Here is a 25,902-nt window from a genome sequence, read left to right as displayed (position 1 = left end):
GATGTGCCTGGGGGGTCTCTTATTTAAGGGTGATGCTGGGCAGCTGCAGGTCACGGCTGCCAGGGAAGGGTGGGAAGGGCAGCAGAGCCAAGTGCCAGCTGATGTTCCAAGGTCAGAAGCTTTGGTGCAGGCTCAGAGGGTTTCAGCCCCAAAGCAAAATCCTCCTGGGTTAGAGGAGCTGCCCCATGGCAGTGCTGTCATGGAACCCCTTGGGTGGAAGAGCCCAACCCCACCTGGCTGCAGCGAGCAGTGAGCTCTGCCCTCAGCCTCCTCTTCTGCAGGCTGAGCCCCCCCAGCTGCCTCAGCTGCTGCCCCCCAGCCCTGCTCTCCAGCCCCTCTCACCTCTGCTGGCTGGCAGTGGCCACGTTTTCCCCGTGGCTGTGGGGAGAAGAGGTCCCACCTGCATGTGCCCCCCTGCTGCAGCCCCCCACAGGCCCCAGGGGCATCCCTACCTGCCTCAGGATCCGCGTCCCCTCCGCCAGCTGCATGCGGTGCAGCGCAAGGCAGGACTCCGCGCCCCGCACCAGCGGCTGCGGCAGGCTCAGGGCACTCACCTGGCACTGAGAGGCAGAGGAGGCACCTCAGACCCAGCAGACCTCCTGGAGGCATTCAGGGGGCGTCCTCACCTGCACTCACTCCAGAGCTTGGGAGGTTCCTTCAGTTCAAGGGTGGCAGACCCTGCCACAGGTCACCCAGGGAGGCTGTGGATGTCCCCTGCCTGGAGGTGTTCCAGGCCAGGCTGGATGAGGCCTTGGGCAACCTGGGCTGGTGGGAGGTGTCCCTGCCCATGGCAGGGGATGGAGCTGGGTGGCAATGAAAGCCCCTTCCCATCCATCCCGTTCTGGGACTCCCTCAAACACCCAGGCCTTAACCTCTGCTCCTCACGAAGGGGCAAGCATGGGCAGTCCACGTCCTCCTTGCCACACCCCATGGACCAGCCTGGCCCTGCAGCTGCTCCTGCCTCTCCTTTGGGCTGCACTGGTTCCTCTGCAGCACTGTGCACAGCAAGACCTCAGAGCCCCCAAGGAGGATCCTGGCCAGAGGCTCAACCCCCGCCCTGCTCCCACCATCACCAGTGGCTCCTCAGCAGCATCTCCCCAGCCCAAGCTGCACACCACATCTACCCAAGGCCCTGCTGCTGAGACTCCTGATCCTGGTGCACAGCCCATCTCTGGCCCTCTGTATGCCCATCCCAGGTATCCACAGGTCTTTCTCCATCCTGGTGGGTACCCAGAGAAGGAGACTCCACAACCACTCTGGGCAGCCTGTGCCAGGGCTCTGGGACTCTTCCAGGCAAGAAGTTGCCCCTTGTGTTGAGCTGAACCTCCTGTGCTGCAGCTTCCATCCATTGCTTCTTGTCCTGTCCCAGGGAGCAGTGAGCAGAGCCTGTCCCCTCCTGACCCCCAGCCCCTAGGTAGTTACAGACATTGATTCAATCCCTTCTCAGTCTTCTCTTCTCCAGACTCAGCAGCCCCAGGTCCCTCAGCCTCTGCTCACCAGGCAGTGCTCCTGGCCCCTCGTCATCCTCACAGCCCTCCCTTGGACTCTCCCCAGCAGATCCCTGTCCCTCTTCAACTGGGGAGCCCAAAACTGAAGGCAGCACTCAAGATGAGGTCTCAGCAGGGCAAAGCAGAGGGCAGGAGAACCTCCCTTGATCTGCTGGACACACTCTGCTGAATGCCCCCAGGACCCCACTGCCCTCTTGGCCAGCAGGGCACATTGTTGTGCCATGGATTTTCTCTCCCAGCACTGCCAGGTCCCTCTCCACAGGGCTCTCTGTGCCCAGGTCTCTCTGGGTGGCAGCACAGCCTGCAGCTGTCTCAGCCAAGCCTCCCAGTTTGGTGCCATCAGCAAACCTGCTGAGCAGACTCTGTCTGGGCCCTCATCAATGGCACTGATGAAGATGTTGAACAGGACTGGACCCAGCACTGATCCCTGGGGATCCCTGCAGCTGGCCCTGGCACCATTGATCATCACTCCTTGACCTCTGCCTTGTAACCAGTTCCTAAGGCACCTCCCTGCCTGCTCTTCCATCCCACGCTCCCTGAGCCTGCTGAACTCTGCCGCAGAAGCTCTGCCACCTGCATCTGCTGCACCCCTGCACCCGAAGAGGCTCCGTGGCTGAAGGGAAGCCCAGAACCACGTCCCTGTGCGCCCGGAGAGGCTGCTGGCAGGGGGCAGGTTACCCGGTGGTGCTCCTGGCTGCAGAGCTGCTGGCCTGTCGCCTCCCGCAGGCGGCACGGGGGGAGGCTGTGCCCCGCCTCGGCCGTGTACTCCGCCACGCTGTTCTTCCTGCGGGGAGGAGATGAGCTCCAGCCGCGGCAGCGGCTCCGCACCTCCAGCCTGCGCGGCGCACACCAGCCGCTGCCTGAGCCCGGGCAGGCGGCCGTGGTGCCCTGCTTTGGCGGGGGGGGGTCGGACTGGATGACCCCCAGAGGTCCCTTAGGACCACAGTGCGCTGGGATCAGTTGGTGCGAGGCAGCCCAGGAGCCACTGAAGTGCCACCATGCTGCCAGGCTCCGCCGCTGCCGCGGCCCCAGCTCCCTGCTTGGCCCTGTTTGGTTCCACTCACCAGGTGATGGTCAGCTCCAGGTAGCACAGCAAGAGCCCCTTGGTGGCACAGCGGGCACAGGACACCCTGCCCTCCCCGTGGCAGAAAACGCAACTGAGTGAGGAAAAGAAGGGTTGGGTGGGAGGGCCTCGAAGCTCACTGGTGATGGGTGGGAGGGCAACAGAGGAGAGCTGGGCAAAGCAGAGCACTGGGGAATGGCTCTCAAGCGGGGGAAGTGCCCCCTGAACATCTCTGAAGGAAGGCCAGAGTGGTGGGGCTTGGTGGCAACTCTGGGGATCCTGGAGTCCAAGCCCTGGCAGAGCAGGGCCACCCAGGTCAGGGCACACAGGGGAACCCTGTTGGATGTCTTTGGAGGAGACCCCACCCAGGAAAGAGAGGAGCAGAATCCTCTGGACTGACAAGCCTGGAGCAGAGCAGAGACCTTCCCAAAGCTGGGCAATAGGTGAAGGCTCAGCAGGGCAAGAGGATGGGGACAAACTGTGCCCGGGGACAGACTCTGCCCAGGGACAGCACAAGAGGCACTGGGCACAGACTGGAACCCAGAAGGCTCCATCTGAGGAAGAGGAGGATCTTATTTGTTGTGAGGGTGCTGGAGGCCTGGAGCAGGCTGCCCAGAGAGGCTGTGGAGTGTCCTGGTATGGAGAGCTGCCAAGGCCAGCTGGGCACTGTGCTGCTGGGCAAGCTGCTGGGGGTGCCCTGCTCTGGCAGGGGTTGGGCTGGTTGAGCTGCAGAGCTCCCTTCCAGCACCACCTCCATGCTGGGAGTCTGTGAGGTAGGCATTAGGGCGGTGCCAGCCCTGGACACCCACCCGTGGCTGCCCTGGGCTGGAGCTGCAGTGCTGCTCACCTCATCTGCCCCGAGCCCCGGCAGTGAGAGCAGCTCTGCTGGAGGCCATCCTGGGCAGGGGACCAGCCACATCCTCCACAAAACACACAGGTCCTCTGCAGGCAGGGGGCAAACACCACAGGCATTAACTGCACACAAACGCTGCTGGCATTAGAGAGGCACAGAGTGGGACCAGACACAGGGTCCCAGAGGGGGTTGGCTGGGAAGGGACCCCCAAAGCTCAGCCACTCCAGCTCCTGCCCCCAGCAGGGACAGCCCCAGCCAGAGCAGGCTGCTCACAGCCCCAGGCACCCTGACCTGCAGTGCTGCCAGCCGAGGGGCAGCTCGGGCCAGGCTCACTGCCAACCATTTCTCCCTTCTCTCCACACTCAATCTTCCTCTTTCAGACCAGACCATCCCCTCCCCGTCCTGTCACCACAGGCCCTGCTCACAGCTCTGTCCCCAGCTTTCTGCCTGTCCCCTTGAAGCACTGCAAGGCCACCAGGAGGGCTCCTGGAGCCACGATTTGCTGTTGCCTCCTCCCCACTCGGTTTTTAACTGCTGCAGAGAGGAGTTGTGAGCTGCTGGCCCTTGCCAGCACAACTCGCCAGACTGGTGCCATTGCTCTGCAGGACCTTCACCACCTCCCTTGGCAGGAAGAGATCATTCATAAGCCAGAGGCAGTGCCCTTGTGCTGGCTGCTCCCTGCCATAGCTTGGCCCATCTCTGCCTGCCCAGCTGCCCAGGTGCTGGGGTCTGCAACGCAAGGCCAGAGGTTCTCATGCTCTGCAGGGCCCCTGGCACTCACCCAGCACCCTGCTAGAGCCGCCTCAGGAAGAGTTTGACCCAGAGAATCAGCTCTCACTTGCCCATGCTGCCCAGAGGCTGTGTTGGGTGGTGCTGGACAGCTCTGCAGGGGAGCAAGCCCAAGCCCACCCTCACCCCATCACCCTCTGGAGACACAGCCGCGGGAGCCCAGCTGACCCGAAGGGCATCTCAGCGCCACTCGTGCCACAGAGCCCTTCTGGCTGGGAGCCCTCTGAGAGCCAGGCCAGCCAGCACCACGGTGGCCACTCACCCCCGGCGCCATGGGCACACGCTTGCTGCCCAGTGCCCCCAGGAAGGCAGCCGGCAGGCAGGTGTGCACCCAGCCGGGCCAGGTGCTGTGCCCATCCCCCTGCCCCGTCGGGGAGGCGCAGGTCGTGCCCATCGCCAGGTGTCACCTCCCTGCCGCGCCGACACCTGCCGCTCCCGGCGGCTGCCGCCAGCCCTTGCTGCCCTCCCCTGGGCTTCTGGCTGAGCTGCCTGCAGCTGGCAGCTGCCGAGAGAATGCTTGCAGAGGGCAGAGGCGCTCCGAGCGGGGCCCTGCCTGCTGCCCGCCCTGCCCAGCGCCGCAGCCCGCCGCAGGCGCAGGCACGTCCCGGGGCCTCTCCAGCCTGCCTGCTGCCGCTGCCGCTTTGCCTTTCCAGCCCAGCGCACCAAGCGGAGGGACAGCGGCAGGACCTGGCCGGGAGCTGCCCCTGCAGACAGCGCCTCCCGCAGCAGCGCTGCGGCATGGCTCTGCCGCGCCGCCAGGGCACCGCAGAGGGGGAGGCTCTGACCCACCGCGGTGCAGCCAGGGTCACAGAAGATGGGACCTGGCCGAGCTCCAGCTGACAAAACCCATCCAGAGGTGTGGGTCTGGGGCAGCTCCACCACCTCCAGCCCTCAGCTGCTGCCTGAATCCTTCCCCCCCTCCTTCTGAGGAGCCCTTCCGAGGCAGCGCCGCGCACTGCTTGGCTGGGCGAGACCTCAGCTCGCCCGCTCCGACCGTCAGCACCACGGCCAAAACCGTGTCCCCGGGTGCCACGGCCACACCTTTCTCCAGGCCTCCCAGGGATGGGGACTCCCCCTCCTCCCTGGGTTGCTGCTCTCAGGAAGCAGAGGTCCCTGCTGTCACCACCCCACACTGGGCTCCCAGCTCCCATGCCCACAGCAGGATTGCCAAGGCAACAACCAAGAGCCCTGGAGGGGCTCCTGCCTTCTCCCCACACCACGGAGCCTGTGTCCATCTGCTAGCTCAGAGTAGGAAAGGAGATGCCAAGGGAGGCTGGGTGGCATCGTGCCCTTGCTCAGAGGCCTTTTACAACAGCCACCGTGCTGCCCCTGAGTGACAATGGAGCAGCCCCAGCAGCACTCTGGGCCGTACCTTGCCAGATCCTCTGCAGCTGCTGCACGGGGCACGGCCAGTGGCAGAGCACTCCGGGCAGCCCTGGAAGCCAAGCAGAGGGAGCAGGTTGGTCACTCGGCTCTGCAGGACCCCTCTCACCCTGCTCACCGCAGACCACCTCTAACCCCCCCTGCAGGTGGTCTCGGCACAGAGGTACAAGGGCACACCACAGACTGGTGCATCTGAGGGGCACCAACAGCTCCTACCAAAGAGCAGGAGGGAACCAGTCTGGTGGTTTTCCAAAGGATGTGTCCTCTGGCACTGGTGGCTGGAGCACCAAAGGGGCAGCTGGAGCAGCAGGGTGACAGAGTATGGCTGGCAGGGACATGGGCTGCAGCTGGCGCAGGGCTGAAGCTCCTGGCTGCTGGGCTGGGCATGGCCCAGACCCCAGGTGCAGCCCTTGCCAGGGTGGCTGTCCAGGCAGAGCAGAGCTGTCATCACCCACGGCACTGCCAGGACACTTGGCAGGGCAGCCTGTGCCAGGGTCACGGTGCTGTTATGCCTAGGGTTGGGCTCGGTGCCCTTAGAGGTCCTTCCCAGCCGGGGGCTGTGTGCTGCAGGCTGCAGCACAGCAGTGGTGCAGAGCTCACCTTCACCTCCGAGGTGTGGGGCACTGGCAGGTGCACCTCGCAGTCAGCAAAGGGAGGGGGAGGATCCACAGCTATGTCCCAGGGGGCTGGGGGCACCCCCATCTGCCAGGAGTCCACGAACTCACCTGGGGTGGGCAGACAAGGTCAGAGGAGACACTGAGTGCTGGGGACATGGGCAGCAGGCCTGGGCATCCTTTGGCACCCAAACCATGCCAGGGATCTTTGAAAGCCAGGAGCAGGGCCAGGGCCGTCCCGCGTCCCCATGCACATCATCTTGGGCCCTTCCGCTGAGGAAGGCCTGGATGAGCAGCCCAAGCAGGGGGTCCTGCATGGCCCCAGCAGGTTCAGCTGCTGGCTGGCCAAGGGCACCAATCCACTCACCCTGGTAGGGCCTGCTGGCGGGCAGGGTGCTCCTGCTCTCCGTGAACGTCTGCAGCTGGTACTGCAAGAGGAGCCACAGTTACCCCAGAGCCCCAGCACCCAGGGCTCCCCTCTGGGGGCAGCCAGCCCAGACCCTGCCATGGCAGGGCACCCCCAGCAGCCTGCCCAGCAGCACAGTGCCCAGCTGGCCTTGGCAGCTCTCCACAGCAGGACACTCCACAGCCTCTCTGGGCAGCCTGCTCCAGGCCTGCAGCACCCTCACAACAAACAACTTTCTCCTGCTGCTCAGGTGGACACCCCCAGGAGCACCTGGAGCCACGCTGGGGGCTGGGCTGTGATCCCCATCCCCACCCCCTCCTTACTCGGTATGTGTTGAGCGCAGTCAGGCCCTGGACCACCAAGTGCTGTGCTGGGGCAGTGCTGTAGCAGCATTTGCTGGCTGCAAACTGCACCAAGGCATCTTTGGCTTCGTCCTCAGACAGCTGCAAGGTGCTGCAAAGAGAGAGACTCTAATGGTGCACTTTGGAGCTGTGAGCTCCTCAGAGGGGAAAAACAAACTGAGGAGAGCAGGCAGAGTCCTGAGCAGTTCCCATGGCTCAGTGAAGGTCGAGTTGGGCTTCCTCTGAGCTAACTTGTCTTTGTTTTCCCCCGAAGCAGAGCAGGGTTAGGGTCACTCAGCGAGCAGAGCTCAGCGCGCTGCGGTGCCCACCCGTGCAGCCCTCTGATCACCACCTGCCTGCCTCCACCAGAGGGCTTCCCTCAGCTAAGCCCACGCAGGGACACTGCCCCAGTCCCATGTGGGCCCAGCACAGCTCTGCAGCCAGGGGGTGCCCGTCCTGTTGCTGCAGAGCAGTGCTGTGGCCAGCAGGAGCGGAGCAGCTGTGCCCCTGTCTGGGCGCTGATGAGGCTGCCCCTGCTGTCTTGGCTTCGGGTTTGGGGCCCTCACTCCAAGGGCATCGAGGGGCAGGAGCAGGCCCAGAGAAGGGCAAGGGAGCTGGGGAAGGGGCTGGAGAGCAGGGCTGAGGAGCTGGGGGTGTGCACCTGGAGCAGAGGCATCTGAGGGCAGAGCTCATTGCTCTCTGCAGCTCCCCGAGACGGGGCTGGAGCCAGCTGGAGTTGGGCTCTGCTGCCAAGGAGCGAGAAACAGACCGAGAGGAAATGGCCTCAAGTTTCCCCAGGGCAGGTTATGTTGGGCATAAGGAACAACTTCTTGCCCCTGAGCATTGTCAGGGCTTGGCCCAGGCTGCCCAGGGCAGTGGTGGAGTCCCCATCCCTGGAGATGTGGTGCTGAGGGTCATGGTCTGGTGTGCCCTGGGTTAAGGAGTGGCCTTGGTCTGGAAGGTCTCCTCCAAGCAAACCCATCCTGCCCCCTCTGCCCACGTCCCAGCAGCAGATGCCAATGGGGCTTTACCTCTCTTCTGCTTGATATGCTGCAGGTTTGGGGAGGGATGGAGAGGAGAAGCCTTCCGCCCCTGCAAGGAAAGGAGGAGGTAAGGTTGGTGGTGCCTGGCAGCACTGCTGACCAGCACCATGGCTCGGGCCAAGCTGCCTCTGCTAGAGAAGAGCTGATCCTTCCCTCTCACCTCACCTTGCCTCCCTTAACTCACTCCCCACTGCCCTTGGCCAAGCTGTGTCATCCCTATGCAAACCCCAGCAGGTACCTGCACCACTGCCACCTGTGCCAGGCCCCACGTCCAGCAGCTCCACAGGGGGTGCAGAGGGCTCCACGCCAGGACAGAGACTGGAGGCTGGAAGGACACCTGCATGGAAGAGGTTCAGAAGTGACACCTGGGAACAGTCCCAAAGCAGTGACAAACTGCCCCTGGGCTGCAAGGAAGAGGTGCCCAGGAACACTGGCAGCAGCAGGTGTGGTACCTAACAGGGCACTTCTTGCCCTGGGTGAGGAGACCTTTTCCAGTCTGCTGTGAACCAACCCAGCCCTGAGCACATGGAGCAGAGTCACTGCCAGCTCCTCTGCCCTGGGGCACACAGATGGACTCTTCCACTTCCCACTCCAGCAGCCCCTGGCCCTCACCCTCCCCAAGCTGTGCTGAGCTGCTGCAGCTCTGGCAGCACCACCAGCCCCATGCACGGTGCATCTGATGCTGGCAGCACGGTGGCATGAGCAGCTGTGCATGGTCCTGCCTTCCTGGCAGTCCCCAGCACCCAGACCTTGGGCAACCAGAGCAAGCAACAGAGTCTGTTCTGACCTTTGCTCCTGTTGCAAAGAGCAGAATTTCACAATGGTGCCCTCTAGTACCTCCTGACAGGCAGCAGCCCTGCAGGACTGGCACCTCACAGCCCAGCACCCTACAGCCCATCCGTAGCTCCAGCTGACACCGGGCACGACAGGGCTGGCCAGGGCAGCCACTGAGCAGGTCAAGGCTTTGGCACCAGTCCCAACCTCTGCAGATGTGCCAGTGCTGCCCATACCTGGCTCGAAGAGCAGAGGGGGAGGAGAGTCTGAGGTTCCATAGCTCAGCAGGTCCTTGTTCCTGCTCAGAAACAAACAGAGAAGCCATCAGAGGGCAAGCAGGGCAGCCTCAGCTGAGCCTCTTCTCTCCTCCAGAGCAGCAGCCAGGGGTGATGAGGCTCAGAGGGCACAAGGAGGGGGTGACCTGCTCCGTGTCCAAGCAGAGAGCAAACACCTCCAGACCCCAAAGAGCAGCAGCAGGAAGGTTCCAGCTGCGGCAGCTGCCCCGCGCTGCCTTCCCAAGGTGAGTTAAAAGGAGGAGAGCACCAAGCCATGAAACATCAGCAAAGGCTCCCCCAGGGCCTTGGTGACCTCTCACACTTGGCTGTTTTCTCCCTTGCGGGCACAACCCCCCAGGTTGCCCCTGGCACAGCCAGCCCAGGCTGAAGCCCCATCCTTGGCACCGGCAGCCTCCCATCCCCGTCACCCCTCCGGGTCTGACCTGATCAGCTCTTCTCTCTCCATGGCTGCTGGAGGACTCTGCTGCTGCTGGATGGAGAAGTGACCCTCAGGCCAGTGCTGGGAACCCACAGCAGAGGAGGAAGTTGCCTGGGTGAGGTTCTCCAAATTCTGCTGCTGTGGTTTTGCATCTCTGGGCCATGTTTTCTCACATGCTGCTGGTGGGAGGAGGGGGAACATTCACAGCCAGGCACCTCCAGGGGCCTGCAGCCTCCACAGGCACCATCCTCACACTGCAGATGTCAGCCTCCCTCTGCCCCACGCAGAGCTGGCTCCAGCGCTGGTGCCCAAGCTGCAGCAGGACAGACGCCTGCGGAGGCAGAGCAGGGAACCTGAAGCTCTGGCAGCTCAGAGTCGCTGCTTGCCCCTGGCTGCTGCACAGCTCCCAGCCAGCCCTGGCTCCCGAGGGGCACAGTGGCAGGGGCACTGCCGTGGGATGCACACAGTGGGTTGGGTTGGAAGGGACCTTAAAGCTCATCCAGTGCCAACCTCCTGCCGTGGGCAGGGACACCTCTCATGAGCCTGGAAGGGGCCATCCATGGCCTCCCTGGACAACCTGTTCCAGTGTCTCCCACTCCTCACCGTTCTTCCCCTCTCCATCCTCTTCCAGCAAGCCCAATGCATCCACCAGCTGCTTCCCACAGCCCAGGTGGGATCACAGAGTCAGAGCATGGTAGGGGGTGGAGGGGGCCTCTGAAGACAGAGTCCAGCCCCCTGGCCAAAGCAGGATCACCCAGGGCAGGGCAGCCAGGCACACAGTGCCCAGCTGGCAAGCAGGAGGAAGCCCCAGCAAGGTCTGGCTGTCTCCTTGGGGAGGCAAATCCAGCAGGTCCGAGCTTGCCGAAGGAACAAGCAGAGTCGGAGGCAGGCAGAGCAGAAACCCGGCACAGGAAGATGCCCCCCAGCCTGGGGCCCGAGAGCAGAGCTTGAGGCAGAGGAGGCTGCTGGCAGCCGGCGCGCACCAGGTGGAGCTCTGCGAGCGGAGTTGGTGTCGCGCACAGGACTCCTGCTCCGCCCCAGCACACTCCTGGCCACATAGTGCGAGGGATTTTGCCTTCCCTCTCTCTCGCAGCTCCCCGGGGGGATGCTCCCCTCCAGTGCCACCCTGGTGCCATTAACTGACCATGGAAAATGTCACTAGGAGCAGGAACCTGCCCTGTCCTTCACAGGGGGTACTCAAAACGCTGAGGGCTCGCCCATAACTGCAAGAGGATGTCCCTGCTGGAGCCATCTGCTGCGGAGCTTTAGGTGATGCCTGTGGTGCTGTTCAGGGATTGAAGCACAGAACTGGTCGGGTTGGAAGAGCTCTCTAAGGTCATTCAGTCCAACCAGCAGCCCAACCCCACCACAAACACCAAACCATGGCCCAGGAACACCTCCAGGCATGGGCACCCTGTGGCAGTCCCTCACCACGCTTACAGCTAAGGAATTGTTCCTCAGCTCCAACCTAGCCCTCCCCTGGCACAAACCCAGGCATTTCCTCTCCTCCTACCACCTGAGCCTAGGAGCAGAGCCCAACCCCACCGGGACCTGCAGAGAGCAATGAGCTCTGCCCTCAGCCTCCTCTGCCCCAGGCTGCACACCCCCAGCTCCTTCAGCTGCTCCTCCCCAGCCCTGCTCTCCAGAGCCTGTCCAGCTTCTCTGCCCTACTCTGGACCCGCTCTCAGGGGTCAGGACTGGTTTGGGGCACTCTGTTCCCATTACAGCAGCAGCAGTGAGGGCCTGGCTGTGCTCCTGCGGACGTGAGAGCATTCAGATTCCTGCAGAGCTCCACTGCCTCCCCCCTAGCCTGGATTTACTGCCGCATCCAAGCCAAATACACAGCAGGGCACAGTCCCCAGCACTGCTCACTTACCAGGGAGATGCCAGCGTGTGCCCAGGGCACCTGCTGGGCTTTGCTGTCCACAGGTAAAGTCCAGCAGAGGAGGAAAGCGTGGAGGAGGCAAAGCTTCCTCTGAGCAGGGTGGGTGGGTACCTGCAGCTGGCAACAGGCTCTGTGTGGATGGGGCTGCAGAGGAGGCAGCTGGGACCTCCCTGAGCAGAGTCCAGCATGGCCATGGGAGGCTCCAGCATCTGCTCCACAGCCCTGGGCTTGGTGCAGCTCTCCAGGTGATGCAGTGAAGCTGAAGTCAAGGAACACCTGAGGTGGAGCAGTGGAACAGGCTGCCCAGCAGGCTGTGGATGTTCCCTCCCTGGAGGGGTCCAGAAAGCTTTGGCTGAAGCTTGTCCAGCCACAAATGTGAGGGAGGTGGCTGCTGGAGAGGGGACAGGCCTTGGGTTGCTGCCTGGGTGCTGGTTCATGCATCTAGAGAATGGTTTGGGTTGGAAAGGACCTTCAAGATCATCTGGTGGTAGCTGTCCCTGCCCTGGAGGTGTTCCATGCCAGGCTTGAGCAAGCTGTGCTGGTGGGAGGGGTCCCTGCCCATGGCAGGGGTTGGCACTGGATGAGCTTTAAGGTCCCCTCCAACCCAACCTGTGAATGCATGACCCCAGCTCAGCATGCTGCCAGCACTGGTGCTGGGGGGACTGCAAAGTGATGTGAGAGGAGTTCCCCACCTGCCTCTGCTCCCTCTGACTGCTTCATCTTCAGCACTGCTCCTGGAGGTCAGAGCCCACAGTGCTGTGGGTGGGAAGGGACCTTGAAAGGTCTATTCCAGAGTTCCCACAGTGCCTCTGCAGCCAGAGCAGGCTGCTCAGAGCCACAGACAGCCTGACCTCAGTGGTTTCAGGGATGGGCATCTCCTGCCACTGGGGTTGCTCAAGACCACTGAGTGCTCACAAGCTTGGCATCTTTTCTTCTGGCTCAAAACCACCCCAGCACCTGCCAAGAACCCCCAGGCCCTGCCAGACAACCCATCAGGGCCACAAGGATGTTGCCTGGCCACCAACCCTAGCCCCAGAACTGCAGCTTTGGGTCAGTGGTTGCACTGGATCCTGACTCCTCCCCAGCATCCAGCTTCTGGCCAGGCAGCCAGAACAGGGCAGGGAGGAGCAGCTGAAACCTTCCAGCAGCAAAGCTGGGTGCTGGAAATAACCCTCTGCCTTCTGCCCTGTGTCCCTCTGCACGTCTCTGCCACGGCAGAGCAGCTTCCTCTCTCCTTGCTGAGTGGCAGCAGCCTCTGCTTTCTGCTCTGCAGCTTGGGCTGCCCCACGCAGGCTCCATCCAAAGCCCAACCCAGATGCCTTGCAAGCAGGGCTGAGCTCTGAGCTCCAAAACCTGTCAGAGCAGCACCCCCTGAGCTCCCAGCAAGGGAGCACTGCAAAGGGGCAAGAAAGGGAAAATCAAGCACAGCAGCCCCCTGGGCAGCCAGGCCTAGCCTCAATCTCCTCCCACACTTGCTCACCTCAGGCTGGCTGCCCCCTGAGCTCCCTTGGATGTCCAAGAGGCTAAGCCATTTGCCCTCCTTCCTCTCACCTCTGCCTTGCCAGAGCCTGCCAGTCTGGAGGACGGGAGTGGAGTCCTGGCACCACCAGCAAGACCTCCCTTTGAACAGCAGCAGGCTGCAAGAGGGTCTCCAGTTTGTCCTCCCAGCCTGTCCCACCAAAGCCAGGAGAGTCAGAGTGGTCCTTCCACACCCAGGAGGGAGCACAGCCAAAAGCTCTTTATGGTCTGTCAGCAGGTGCCCAAGGCTGCAGAATGAGAAAGGACCCCAGGGCCACCCAGGTCAGGAGCCAGGAACCAGAGCCAGGCTCCACCATCCCAGCAAGTCTAAGCTGGTGCCAGCTCCAACTCTGCATACCACCAGCTGGAGCTGCCAACCTGGCCTGGGCTTCTCACCACCAGAGTGCTGAGCTCTGCTTCACAGGACAGGCTGAGGTCAGGGGAGCAGAACAAGGGCGTTGGAGCAGGACCTGGGGCTGCTGTGCTCCTGCCCTGGAGCAAGGCAGTTCTCACCGCTTGCTGTGCTTGATGCAGAAGACCCTTCCCAGTGGCGGCAGCAGCTCCCCGCGCTGGCAGCCTCCCGGCCCGGCACCTTGGAGCTGTGCTTCTGAGCTGGAGGGGACAGGAAAGCCACGAGCAGAGCAATGGTCAGGGACAGAGCAGGACAAAGGAGTGCCAGAGGCAAGGCTGGCCGCCGGCACATGAGCTGGTTAAATCTGATCAGCCCTGCCCAGCTGGCCCTGCCCGGAGTGAGGGATCAGGCAGAGGCTCTCACTTGATAAGCAGCAGCCAAGAGAAGCTATTTTGAAATGAAAAGCCAAAGGAATGTGGAGTGTGGGGTGAGAGAGAAGAGCTGAGAGAAGATATAAACAGCAGCAGGGAGAGGGCTGCTCCAGCACTGTGCCCCTCTGCCTTCAGCTCCTTGGAGCTGCTCTCCCCCCGAGCAGGCTTGGCACCACCCAGCTCAGCCTGGGCACACCACCAGTCCATCAGCCAGGGCACCGTGTCTCCAGACCAGCAGGATGCAGGTGGGCAGAGCTCTGGGCACTGCCCCCAGCCCCATGCAGGACCAGACAGGTTCAGGTTGGACATCAGGAGAAACTTCTTCACTGCAAGGGTTCTCTAAGCCTGGCACAGGCTGTCCAGGGAGGAGGCTGAATCCCCATCCCCAGAGGTGCTCAGAGAGGCAGAGCTGTGGTGCTGGGGGCCCTGGCTGAGCCTTGGCAGAGGTAGAGACTGGCTGGACTGGCTGGTCTGAAAGGGCTTTTGCAGCCAAAAGGATCCTTTGGCTCAGAGGCCACTGCACAGGGGTGACAGAGCTGTTCCAACAGCACCTACCTGTGCTGCTTCCCTCTGCTCTGGCTAGGACACAGTCCCTTGCCCAGCATTTTAAGTGCAGCTTTGCCCACAGCCAGAAGATGGTTCAGAGGGCACCTCCCACAGCCCAGGTCGCTCAAGGCCTCACCCAGCCTGGCTTTAAACAGCTCCAGGGAGGGGGCATCCACAGCCTCCCTAGGCAACCTGTGCCAGGGTCTGCCCACCCTCGCTCTCAGGAGTTTCTCCCTGCCAATGCCTCCACTGCTGTGCTGTGAGCTGTGCTGCCAGAGGACACTGCATGGGCAGGCTGGCAGAGGCCTCCACAGGGCAAGCCACGGCCACCAAATCTCTCAGTGCATCTCTCACCAACATCGACCCCTTGGAGAACTCCAACAGCTGCTGAAGCTGCTCCTGTCCTTCGTAGCTCTCCCTGGCTGCCAGCAGGCTCTGCCAAAGCAAGGCTGCAGCTCCTGGGCACAGCCACAGCACGCCGGCAGCCTGTGCCATTCACAGCCTGCAGTGCCCGGAGTGTACCCAGGCTATTCATAGCCTGCAGTGCAACCCAATCCCCACTGCCTGCCCAGCTCCTCGCCCATGCATGCTGCCCACCCCACGTTTCTCCTCCCACGCCTGGGACACCAAAGCCACCAGCCCCGGGCGGGGACAGCAAGGAGCGGCTGAGCCTAAGGACAGCAAGTGACTCGTGCTGCCAGCAATGCCACCAGAGAGGTGGGCAGGGCACAGTGCAGAGCACGTTCTGCACCCCACAGGCACGCTGCCCTCGTCCTGAGCCCCCCTGGACTGTGGGGAGGGCAGGGCAAGTCCCAAGCCCCCACCCCTCCCAACACAAAGCCTTCCCCACCGGGTGCTGGGACACACAGCAGAGCCTTGTGCCACTCTCCTCTGCCTGTCAGCAGCCAGCAGTGCCCACGGCAGCTGTGCCTCCTAAGTGTGGCCTCAGGCGCTGGCCACACCGGAGAGATCTCAGCCAAACAAGAAAACAAGCCCAGTTTGGAGCTGCTTTCTACCAACTGGGAGGGGGCAACAAAGCCATGGCAGGGCTGAGAGCTCCAGTGCCAAGCCACATGGGGGTAAAAAGTGGTTTGATGGCCAGGGTGGTGCTGGGTTGAAGGCTGAACCTCAGAGGTCTCCTCCAGCTGAATCAGCTGTGACAAAGCACTGGGCAGGCACAGGTGGCTTTAGGAGGCAGCAGCCTTCTGCAGTTAGTGCCCAGCAGCCCCATGCCAGCTGAGCACAGGGGCTCTGGAGTGGCCAACTCCACACTCAGTGGTGCAGCCACCTCGGGACACTCTTCCCTCCTGCTCTCCCCACCCTGCCATGCTTCTCCCCTCTGCTGGGCTGCATCAGCACCAGAGGTGTGCAGGCAGGACAAGCACCAGGCTTGGGTGCTGCCCAGGGGCCACCAGCAAGGCTCATCTGGGTGCCCCCCACCCCATGCCACACCTATCCTGGCACAAGAGCCACCAGCCACCCACACACCACCCCCCCAGAGGTGGCACTGTGGGGGCTCTCCCCAGCACAGCCCCTTTAAGGGGCACTTCATGGCAGCCACCAGAGGCAGGACATTAATTTTAGCCTGGAGCCCTGCCAGGGGCCCAGGGCAGCTGCTGCGGGTGGCTGGGGGGGGGGCTGGTTCCTCCCCTGGGTCCTCCCCCAGCAGAGCCCCAGCTCCTGCTCCGTGCCAGTCCCAAGCAAGCTGGGCAGAGCAGCCATGGCAGAGGAGCACAGCGAGCTGGAGGAGAGGATCATCATCAAGGACCAGCACACCAAGGAGATCGACCTGGTGAACAGGGACCCCAAGCACATCAACGAGGACGTGGTGAAGGTAGGGCTGCCACCCCCTGCCCCCAAGGGCCCAGCATGCCTGGCACTGAGGGTGGGGGCACACCGCAGCAGGCTGCCCAGGGAGGCTGTGGATGCCCCCTCCCTGGAGGTGTTCAAGGCCAGGCTGGATGAGGCCTTGAGCAACCTGGGCTGGTGGGAGGTGTTCCTGCCCATGGCAGGGGTTGGCACTGGATGGGCTTTAAGGTCACTTCCAACCCAGCCCATTCCACAACTCTGAAGTCAGCACCCTGCTATTGCCACCCTCAGCCAGGTCTCCAAGCCCCTGATGTCCAATCCTCAGGAGATGGCACCACCTTGGGCTGCAGGGACATCATCTGCCACAACCACAACCCTGCTGCCAGCACATCTAGAGCCCAGCTGCGTGCTCTGCGTGGCACCAGTTGGTGCCATGCTGCCCATGCCTTGGGTGCACACCCCAGCTTCATGGGCAGCACCTTTAAGATGCACAGAGGTGCCCTGCTTTGTGCCATGGGTGGGGAGCCAACAGCAGAGAGGCAGCCCACAGCCTAGAGGCCTTCCCCAAGCCAACCCACTCCAGGCTGCTGGCACACGGCGCAGGACTTTGCTCCCACGCAGCAGCAGGAGGCTGCAGCAAACCCCTGGGTCTATTTTTGCCCCAGAGGGGCTGTGGCTGAGAAAGCTGCTCCTGCAGGCTGGCCTCTGCCTGCTCTGGGCGTTGTTAGCCTGACAGCAAAGATAATTTTGGCTCAGAGGGGGACAGGAGACAGCAGAGGCTTTGTTAGAGCTGTTGGAGAGCAAAGGGATGAGGTGCCAGGAGGCACAGAGCTGCCCACAGGAGCTCTGCCCTTGATCACAGCCTGAAGTGCAAGCCTGCACTTGTGCACCAGAGCTTTGTCACAGCTACAACCTTGGTCTGGGCCAGCTAACATCCCCACCCCCCCAAGATGAGCTGTGGGGGAGACAGCATGGATGGGCATCCCTATGGCACAGCAAGAGGTGCCCATGGCAGCTGCCAGGCACCTCAGTATCTCAAGCAGGTGCCCAGCAGCATGGCCCACATCTGTGCCACACCATCCCAGCATGTCTCAGCAGCCTCAGCCTGGGTTTGGAAAGGTGCCAGGCTGTGGCCACCTCTCCTCTGCCATCAGCCACACTGCCAAGTACCAGGACTGACTCCAGACCACTCCTCCTGTGCCAGGCAGCAGCCCAGGGAGCACCTACCTGCCTCTCAGCTCAGAGGTACCACCAGCTGCTGCCCAGTGACTTGAGCCCACCTCTAAGCCCACCTGCCAGCTCCACTCCCCCGCTTGGAGATCCCCAAAAGCCCAAGAGAGGCTTCTCAGGGTGCCTCACTTACAGGGCCAGGCTGCTGCCCCCGCGCCTGTGGCAGCTCCCAGAGGTGCCCTGAGCTGCCCAAGCTTCCCCTGCCCTGAAAAAGCCCAGTGAGAAGGGGGGGAGGGGGTGTCTGAGGCTCCAGCCTCCCCAGTGCCCCCCCACCAGGTCGCGGTGGGTGCCCTGCCGAGCGATGCCCCCTGAGCCGCAGCCCCTCTGCCGCAGGTGGACTTTGAGGACGTGATCGCGGAGCCGGTGGGGACCTACAGCTTCGACGGGGTCTGGAAGAGCAGCTACACCACCTTCACCGTCAGCAAGTACTGGTGCTACCGGCTGCTCTCCGCGGTGCTGGGCATCCCCCTGGCGGTCCTCTGGGGCTTCCTCTTCGCCCTCATCTCCTTCTGCCATATCTGGGCGGTGGTGCCCTGCATCAAGAGCTACCTGATCGAGATCCAGTGCGTCAGCCGCATCTACTCGCTCTGCATCCACACCTTCTGCGATCCGCTCTTCGAGGCGCTCTCCAGGGTCTGCTCCAACATTAAGGTGGCCCTCCGGAAGGAGACCTAAGTCCCCACGGCCACCCCTCTAGCTCTCACCCAGCCGCCCCCCCGTGCAGGCTGCCCTGCTCCTGCCCTCAGGCACGGGGAACGCCCAAAGCTCTGCTGGGGATGCTCCCTGCAGACAGGGGCTCACCAGGCCGCTCCTTTCTGCACCCCAAAGACAGCTTTAGGAGAAAAGAAGCCCCTGGAGGCTTGGTGAGCAGCCCAGGACAAGCCCTTCGCCCTCCACGACCCCCAGCGTGGTGCCCTGCTCCTGCAGGAGGGACCTCAACATCTCCTGAAACACAGCCCTAGGCAATTGCGGGGCGAGAAGCAAGGGTGCAGGGATGCTGCTGGACCACAGACCAAACGCTGTCTGCTTCTCCACCCCTCTGGGCTGGGCACGGAGAGGAGCCCTGGCTGCGAATTGTTCTCTGCTGCAAGTGATCGCTGCGAAGGGAGGCTGCGGGGAGCGCCGAAAAGGAGCTTGGCTCTCCGCGGGGGCCTGGAGATCAGGAGAGATTCGTGCAGGAGGCATCGTGGGCAGGGCAACGTCTCTGCCCGCCGGCAGCACCTGCTGAGCTGTGCCACCAGCGGCTGCGAAGGCATCCGTGGCACTCGGACACTCACTGCTTACTCCTGCGGCACCCCCATGCCCCGCGGGCAGCCGCCTGTGCACCGCCGGCAGCACCGCGGCTGCGGAGAGGGCAGCACCGCGGCTGCGGAGAGGGCAGCACCGCGGCTGCGGAGAGGGCAGCACCGCGGCTGCGGAGAGGGCAGCACCGCGGCTGCGGAGAGGGCAGCACCGCGGCTGCGGAGAGGGCAGCACCGCGGCTGCGGAGAGGGCAGCACCGCGGCTGCGGAGAGGGCAGCACCGCGGCTGCGGAGAGGGCAGCACCGCGGCTGCGGAGAGGGCAGCACCGCGGCTGCGGAGAGGGCAGCACCGCGGCTGCGGAGAGGGCAGCACCGCGGCTGCGGAGAGGGCAGCACCGCGGCTGCGGAGAGGGCAGCACCGCGGCTGCGGAGAGGGCAGCACCGCGGCTGCGGAGAGGGCAGCACCGCGGCTGCGGAGAGGGCAGCACCGCGGCTGCGGAGAGGGCAGCACCGCGGCTGCGGAGAGGGCAGCACCGCGGCTGCGGAGAGGGCAGCACCGCGGCTGCGGAGAGGGCAGCACCGCGGCTGCGGAGAGGGCAGCACCGCGGCTGCGGAGAGGGCAGCACCGCGGCTGCGGAGAGGGCAGCACCGCGGCTGCGGAGAGGGCAGCACCGCGGCTGCGGAGAGGGCAGCACCGCGGCTGCGGAGAGGGCAGCACCGCGGCTGCGGAGAGGGCAGCACCGCGGGTGACTGTCTGCTGAGATCTCCGAGCGTGGCCTGAAGGAAAGCTTTGGTAGCTGCCTGGGGACACCACTCACCAGGTGGTCGCTCTGCTGGGGCTGGACCAGCTCTGGCCTACAGCAGCATCTTCATCCCACAGCAAGGGCTGGCCCTGCTCTAGCTGCTGTCCTGGCACGGGGAGGGGGCACTCTGACCCCTCGGGCTCTGCCTCAACCCTTCCCCCCCAGCCAGTGCCCACAGTGGCACCCCAGGTGAGCTGGGTCAGAGGAGGAAGGAGCAGCCTGCAGGACCGTGCTGGCTGCAGGCAGAGGGGAAGAAATGCCCACACGGAGCTGGGTCAGTTTCTCTCCAGGCCAAAACTCCATCTCCAGAAGCCAGACTCCAGCTCTGAGGCACTCAAATGTTTCTGGGTCTGGCCTCAAGCACTTTGCTGACTCAGGCCCAGGAGGTCTCTGCTCCAAGACTCCTCTCAGTTGTATTCCTCTGCCTTTCCCCTTGGCTCCCCACAAAGCCTTGGAGCCAAAGCCTCTCCTGGGTGCTCCTCACCCTCACAAAAAGCTTTTCAGCAGCACATTTCATCTCTTTCCACTGGGACATACATGGAAACACCACCCCCTCCCCCCCCCCAATCCCTTCTCTCCATCCCCATTCCAGGAGCTCAACCCTGGGCTGCAGCATGGCTCAGCTGGGGAGATCAGGGTCTCCAGGCATGGCTGAGGGGGGCCCAGCTGCCTCCTCAGCTCCATGACCACAACCAGGAACTGCAGCCAGGGCTTGTAAGGCAAGGTCCTACCTGTCCCAGAGCTGCCTCCTGGCTCCCTCTGCCAGTCCAGATAGGATCCACCACCAGCCTCTGCCCTCCCTGGCAGATGGAGAATGCAGTGAGCCCTGCTGAGGTGGGACCTTCCTCACCCCTTGTTTTGTGCAGGAGCTGATTCCTGCTGAGAAGGAAGGAGATGAGGACAGGAGGAGAAGGCTCTGAGCTTTCCTAAGGGTTTAAAGCAGCCTGGTGAAAGGTGCTGAGGGTGCTGGGTAATGTCCATCAGGTGTGCTGGCAGCTCAGCTGGAGCTGCCGCCAGCAGATCAGAGGAACCCTGGGGAGGCAGCTGGGGATGGCAGCAACACAATAAAACAGACATCTGAAACACTTGGTCATGTTCATCCCCTCTGACATCAAGACCAACCAGCAGCCCAACCCCACCATGGCCACCAAACCATGCCCTCAGGTGCCATGGCCACACCTTTCTTGAGCACCTCCAGGGCTGATGACTCCACTACCTCCCTGGGCAGCCTGTGCCAGTCCCTAACCACTCCTGCAGCACAGAAATTGCTCCTCATCTCCAGGCAGACCTTGGTCCTCCACATCCCCACCAGCTGCGGAGGCAGGAGGTGAGGAAAGCCAGGAGCATGCACCACAGTCACCAGACCCCACTGCCAGCGAGGCCATGGCACAGCTCCTGCTGCCTGCGCGGCAGCTCTCCCGCCCACCAAAGGCACCCCAGTGAGCTCCACAGGATGGCATAAACTGAGCTGCAGACCTCGGGTGCTGGGCGTGGGACTCCATGGGCTGCAGCATCACCATGCTGAGCATTGCTGGGTGCTGAGTTCCAGGAGTGGCTTCCCACCAGACCCCTACCTCCTTTGCCCCTCCCATGCCATGCCACCAGGACAGTCAGAAAACTTTATTGTCAGGGATCTCTTCCCAGAGGAGCTCCATGCAGGAGCAGGAGCCAGCAGATCAGGGTGGTGGGAAGGACCAAGCCACCCTGCAGCAAACTCAGAGCAGAAGCTTGGCTCTGGGGCCTGTGCCCAGCCCCATGGAGTCACTCTCCCACCCAGCTCCAGAGAAACCCTGGAGCATACCCAGCAAACGTGGGACATGGAGCAGAGCCAGGGAGACAGGGATGCTTGGGTAGTCCCCAGCACTGTGACCACTGCCCAGGGGGCTGCCCTGCACTCTGCCACCAGTGGGTTTAAGCCAGGTTTGGGGTGGGGGATACTTGGGGCTGACATTGAGTAGGGATGGGATTCAGGGATGGAAGAGAAATGCAGGGATGGGATGCAGGGATGCAGGGATGCAGGGATGCAGGGATGCAGGGATGCAGGGATGCAGATGCCTCTGCTCCACAGCACCTGAAGTGAAGCAAGCACATCCACGTGGAGAGCACAGTGCCAGGTGCTGGCAGCCCAGGGGATTCCTGCTGTAGGCAGAGGCGGGATTGGTGCCCAGCATCCACGTGCCCAAGGTGGCACCCATCGCCCTGCGCATCCAGAGGGAAATCGTGCACCTGCCCCAGCAGCTCAGGATCTCGTGGGGCAGAACCTGGACCTCCCAGTAGCAAAATGCCACCAACATCACTGGTTTGAGGGCTCAGGGTGGGCTCCTGCCGCCCAGCCCCAGGCAGCACAGGACCGTGGAGCTCAGCAGTCCTGCCCCCGGCCCGGCCGAGCTGGCTGCGGAGCCCTCAGCCGCTCGCAGGCACATTGGCAGCTCTCCGCACTGCCCCTGCCGGGCCGGGTCCCAGCTGCAGGCAGGGAGGCGCTGGAGGCAGCGGCGCAGCGCCGGTCCCGGGGGGACGCGTCCTCAGGTGGTGGGGGGCTGCACGAAACTCCTCTGGCTGGTGCTCTTGCAGCTGAGCACGAAGGAGGAGGAGTTGCTCTTCCTGCCCACGCCGAGCTGGCAGGCAGGGCGCGACTTGAGGCACTGCGCGGAGCAGCAGAGCAGGCGCCGCGACAGGTCGTGGAAGAGGTGCCCGGTGTAGAGCATGTAGATCCAGGGGTTGCAGCAGCTGTTCAGGCTGGCCAGCAGCATGGCGATGATGAACGGGGAGGCTGCAGGGTAGAGGGCACAGAGTCAGGGCATGGCAGCAAGGGCCACCACTGTGGGCACAGTCCAGCCCCAGGGGCCTGGTGGAGAGGGGGCAGAAGAGGCCACAGCAGTGCTGGCAGGGCTGGAAGGGCTCTGCTGTGAGCCCAGGCTGGCAGAGTCAGGGGTGAGCAGCCTGGAGAAGAGAAGGCTCCAGGGAGACCTTCTGGTGGCCTTGCAGTGCTCCAAGGGGACAGGCAGAAAGCTGGGGACAGAGTTGTGAGCAGGGCCTGTGGTGACAGGACAGGGGAGGAGGGTTTGGGCTGCAAGAGTGGAGAGAAGGGAGAAATGTTTGGCAGTGAGGGTGGGGAGAGCCTGGCCCAGGCTGCCCAGACTGGTGAGAGCTGCCCCTCGGCTGGCAGCACTGCAGGTCAGGGTGCTTGGGGCTGTGAGCAGCCTGTGGGACGGTGGAACCCACACCCCTCACAGCAGCTGGGACAAGGAGGGGCAGCCCCAGCCCCCTGTGGGCTCCATGAAGTGGCTGTGGACAGGGACAGAGCTTTTGCTGTGTTGCCTCTGTCGTCAGCCCCTCTGCTCCCCTGTCCTCAGGCCATCATCTCCCCTCCCTGTGCTGCTGGGGACACACCAGCCATGAAGATGTGGGTTTGGCTGGTTCTGGTCCCTCCCTGCCTCTGCCGAACTCCAGGCAGGGCTTTTGAGGAGCAGGAGGTGTGCGAGCGCCGAGCGCTGGCCCCGCAGCTCTCCTGCAGCCAGCTCCTGCATAATTCCTGCTCTGGAGGTGCCTGCTCCGACCGCTTCTAATTCCTCACATCGGCTGCAGGAGACCCCTGGGGAGCAGCTGGCACATCCCCGGCACATCGCAGGCACAAGCCCTGGAATAAATCAGACGCTTTCTCCCCAAACACCGCACTCCAACGCTCCCAGCCACGGCTGACTCAGCTCTTCCCTCCCTGCGGGTGACAAATTGCATTGCACGGAGCTCGCCGCAGGGCAGGTCCTCAGCGTGGATCTCTGCCTGGAGAGACATCAGAGATGCTGCTGCCAGGAGCCAGCTCTGCCCCTCAGGGCGGTTTCCTCCTGGCCAGGCTCGGGTATCCCCCGTCCCAGGGGTGCTGGGGATGTCGGAAGGGATGGGCAGTGCCCGGGCAGGCTGCAGGACTCTGCTGCAGGAGTGGAGGGGGTTTGTGCCTGTGGAGTGATCCCCATGCACAGACAGATGCCATCACTCAGTGCCCACGTTTCAGGGCAGCAGCTCCCAAGCTGAAGGGCCCAATCGATCAGTCACACTGTGCCCCAGCCCCACTGCTGTCTCCACAGCTGCTCCAAGCCAACTTTGGCTGAGGGCTCAGAGTGCCACATCCGCAGCACGTGTGCAGCACAGACCCCACGCCAGGGAGAGGGGAAGGGGGGGGAGAAGAGTGGGAAAAGGAAAGGGGAGAAGGGGAGGGGGGAGACAAGAGGAAGCGGCACAGGGCTGATGGCACGGGGTGAGCACGGGGCAGTGCCCAGGAGCAGCAGGAAGGGTGAGATCTGTGGGCACCCTGGGCGCCTCCTGCTGCAGGCAGCAGCAGAGCAGAGGTCTGGCTGTGCCTGGGCCAGGTGGAAGCCCTCTGAGCTCCAGCAGGCGGAGGGGGGGAGGAGGTGGCTCCACCACACACCAGAAGTTTCCACCTGCCTCAAGCGGGTGTGGGAGCAAGAGCTCTCTGCCTGCAGCACCCGGGGAGGGTGCAAAGCTGGGCTCGGATTCTCCACCTGGAATCAAAGGAGCGAAATGGGGAGCCTGGAGAGCTGGAGCCAGGCCCCCAGCTCCAGCCCCTGGCAGAAGAGACCCACAGGGGCTGCAGGAGGTGCTGGGTTCTCCACAGCACCGTGTGGCTGCAGGAGCCTCAGGGAAGGGGAGGGGGAGCATGGTGCAAGCTCTGATCAGTCTTTGACGCCCCCAGGCTCAGCATTTCTGTTGGGCTGTGTCAGCCTGCCCGAAGAGCTGCCCCTGGAGGCCCTTCTCTGCCCTTTCTGCCGCCTCACAAACTTGCCGAGTTCTCTAAAGCAGGCTGGACCTCCCCGCAGGTGCAGAGCAGCCCTTGGCCGCCTCCGCTGGGGACAGCAGGGACTTGCAGAGCTCCGGGCGTGCGGGACCAAGACGGAGAAGCTATTCCGCAGCCTCAGTGACAGGAGCAGCCAGCACCAAGGATAAAAAATGGCAACTGGGTGACACCAGGTCCTGCAGGGAAAGCCCTGGCTCGTAAATCAGGGGCGGAGGAGCCCTGCTCCAGGCAGGGATAAAACCACAGCAGCAAAGCCATGGGGTGGGGGAAATGGGAGAGAGGAGAGGAAAAAGAGGGAGGAAGAGCAGAAAAAGCAGAGAAGTGAGGGAGGACAGCAGAGCACAGCAGAGAAGTCAGCGCTGGTGCTGCGCAGTTCTCTCCTAGAGCTCCCAGGCAGCTCCCAGCATGTCCCAGCACCCATCAGGGACCCCCGAGCAGCCCCCCAGGAGGGCCGAGCTCATGGGGCCAGTGAAAGCCCCCAAGCCACCATCCACACAGCCTGGCCCCTGCCTTGTGGCAGCCAGGAAGTCCCTGCGGCTGAGCTCAGCCTGGCCCGGGCACAGCCACTGCTGCCTCCTGGGCGGCTCAGAGGGTGCCAGCAGGGCAGGGCTCAGAAGGACCTCTGGGACCATTCAGCCCAAGCTCCCTGCCCTGGCAGGTCACCCAGGAGCACTCCAGATGGGGCCGGAAAGTCTCCAGAGAAGGAGACTCCATCACCTCTCTGGGCAGCCTGCTCCAGGACCAGCCTGGGTGTCCACACCCGGGACTTCTCCTGCCTCCTTCCCACCCCTGGGACCCAGCTGTGAGCACTGAGCCGGGCAGCCCCCGCGGCGTGGGGCCACGGGGGGCAGGACATACCTTCCTGCGGAGCATTGCTGTCCCACACAGACCACATCTGCACGAAGAAAAAGGGGGTCCAGCAGACGATGAAGGCCAGCACAATGATGAAGGTCATTTTGACCGTCCGGATCTTGGCCTGGGAGATGAGCCTGGTGCTGCTGACCCTGGCCAGAGCCTGCCCCCCGCGGGCGCCGCAGCTCAGAGCCGCGCTGGGCCCCGCGGCTGTCTTCAGCCTCACGTTCTGCCAGATCTTGAAGCTGATGAGGCCGTAGCAGACGCTGAGCATCAGCACGGGGATGATGTAGACCATGAGGGTGATCCAGGTGACATAGGCTTTGGGTCCCCAGGGCTGGATGAAGTCCGCCCAGCAGTCGTAGACCCCATTCCCCACGTCCCGCAGGGAGAAGATGTGGATCTGCGGGATGCTGACCAGCAGGCACAGCAGCCAGGTGAGGAGCACGGAGACCCTGTCGGCCCTCCTGTGCAGGGACCTCAGCGGCTGGCAAATGGCCAAGCAGCGGTCCAGGGACATGAGCAGGAGCATGTAGGTGGAGGCGAACATCCCCACCACCTGCAGGTACTTGATCAGCCGGCAGAGGAAGTCCGGGCCGTAGAACCTGAAGGTGATGTCCCAGATGAGCTGGGGCAGCACCTGGAAGATGGCCACCACCAGGTCAGCGATGCTGAGGTGCTTCATGAAGAAGTACATGCGGGAGTGCTTCTGGCGGGTGGTGTGGATGGCCAGCAGCACGCACAGGTTGCCGCTCAGGGCGAGGAAGAGGATGAGACAGAGGACGGTGACCTCCACCTTGGCCATGTCCTCGTTCCTCTTCAGAGGGTCGGCGGTGCTGTTCCTGCCCCAGCTCTGGTTCTCCAGGCGGAGGCTGCCGTTCCCCAGAGAGCCGTTGGTGGTCCAAAGGCTGCTCCCCGCCAGGTACAGCTTCTCCAT

At 63.3% G+C, this 25,902-nt stretch overlaps 4 protein-coding genes and 1 long non-coding RNA gene across 5 annotated transcripts; 1 reads left to right on the top strand and 4 right to left on the bottom strand.

The window, feature by feature from the left end:
- Positions 1–1,984: 1,984 nt before the first annotated feature.
- On the bottom strand, positions 1,985–3,470 carry LOC135182184 (uncharacterized). Its single transcript, XR_010305075.1, has 3 exons — positions 3,419–3,470; positions 2,573–2,665; positions 1,985–2,292 (listed from the first exon to the last, which is right to left on the bottom strand). It is a non-coding gene; the product is annotated as an uncharacterized LOC135182184 (long non-coding RNA).
- Positions 3,471–4,766: 1,296 nt separating this feature from the next.
- Positions 4,767–9,515, bottom strand: SSUH2 (ssu-2 homolog). The gene is made up of 8 exons (XM_064156641.1): positions 9,493–9,515; positions 9,011–9,072; positions 8,239–8,337; positions 7,989–8,049; positions 6,940–7,069; positions 6,578–6,638; positions 6,197–6,321; positions 4,767–5,648 (listed from the first exon to the last, which is right to left on the bottom strand). The coding sequence occupies exons 1-8, from the start codon at positions 9,513–9,515 to the stop codon at positions 5,520–5,522; spliced, it is 690 nt and encodes a 229-aa protein (XP_064012711.1). The 3' UTR covers positions 4,767–5,519.
- A 2,486-nt stretch (positions 9,516–12,001) lies between these two features.
- Positions 12,002–21,254, bottom strand: LOC135182493 (uncharacterized). The gene is made up of 4 exons (XM_064156638.1): positions 21,242–21,254; positions 20,035–20,179; positions 13,405–13,503; positions 12,002–13,139 (listed from the first exon to the last, which is right to left on the bottom strand). The coding sequence occupies exons 1-4, from the start codon at positions 21,252–21,254 to the stop codon at positions 12,425–12,427; spliced, it is 972 nt and encodes a 323-aa protein (XP_064012708.1). The 3' UTR covers positions 12,002–12,424.
- Positions 15,941–17,934, top strand: CAV3 (caveolin 3). Its single transcript, XM_064156138.1, has 2 exons — positions 15,941–16,054; positions 17,593–17,934. The coding sequence occupies exons 1-2, from the start codon at positions 15,941–15,943 to the stop codon at positions 17,932–17,934; spliced, it is 456 nt and encodes a 151-aa protein (XP_064012208.1).
- Positions 21,255–21,327: 73 nt separating the features above from the next.
- Positions 21,328–25,902, bottom strand: OXTR (oxytocin receptor). The gene is made up of 2 exons (XM_064156137.1): positions 24,972–25,902; positions 21,328–22,073 (listed from the first exon to the last, which is right to left on the bottom strand). The coding sequence occupies exons 1-2, from the start codon at positions 25,900–25,902 to the stop codon at positions 21,826–21,828; spliced, it is 1,179 nt and encodes a 392-aa protein (XP_064012207.1). The 3' UTR covers positions 21,328–21,825.

The sequence above is a fragment of the Pogoniulus pusillus genome, chromosome 16, assembly GCF_015220805.1.
Source record: "Pogoniulus pusillus isolate bPogPus1 chromosome 16, bPogPus1.pri, whole genome shotgun sequence".
Taxonomy (NCBI): Eukaryota; Metazoa; Chordata; class Aves; order Piciformes; family Lybiidae; genus Pogoniulus; species Pogoniulus pusillus.
Note: the sequence above shows the minus strand (reverse complement) of the source record. Positions and strands in the feature narration are given on the sequence as shown.

What these genes read in the sequence shown, in the direction of transcription:
- LOC135182493 (XM_064156638.1), bottom strand. An exon ending in AGGAGGCAGCTCTGGGACAG is followed by an intron (nt 13,504 to 20,034) that starts GTAGGACCTTGC and finishes TGTCCCCTCCAG; the next exon opens with CTCAGAAGCACAGCTCCAAG. An exon ending in TGCATCAAGCACAGCAAGCG is followed by an intron (nt 13,140 to 13,404) that starts GTGAGAACTGCC and finishes CTCATTCTGCAG; the next exon opens with CCTTGGGCACCTGCTGACAG.
- CAV3 (XM_064156138.1), top strand. Translation starts at nt 15,941, where the DNA reads ATGGCAGAGGAGCACAGCGAGCTGGAGGAGAGGATCATCATCAAGGAC. An exon ending in TCAACGAGGACGTGGTGAAG is followed by an intron (nt 16,055 to 17,592) that starts GTAGGGCTGCCA and finishes CCTCTGCCGCAG; the next exon opens with GTGGACTTTGAGGACGTGAT.
- OXTR (XM_064156137.1), bottom strand. Translation starts at nt 25,902, where the DNA reads ATGGAGAAGCTGTACCTGGCGGGGAGCAGCCTTTGGACCACCAACGGC. An exon ending in CAGCAATGCTCCGCAGGAAG is followed by an intron (nt 22,074 to 24,971) that starts GTATGTCCTGCC and finishes TCTACCCTGCAG; the next exon opens with CCTCCCCGTTCATCATCGCC.
- SSUH2 (XM_064156641.1), bottom strand. Translation starts at nt 9,515, where the DNA reads ATGGAGAGAGAAGAGCTGATCAG. An exon ending in CCCTCTGCTCTTCGAGCCAG is followed by an intron (nt 8,338 to 9,010) that starts GTATGGGCAGCA and finishes TCTTCCATGCAG; the next exon opens with GTGTCCTTCCAGCCTCCAGT. An exon ending in CGCCAGCAGGCCCTACCAGG is followed by an intron (nt 6,322 to 6,577) that starts GTGAGTGGATTG and finishes TGCCCACCCCAG; the next exon opens with GTGAGTTCGTGGACTCCTGG.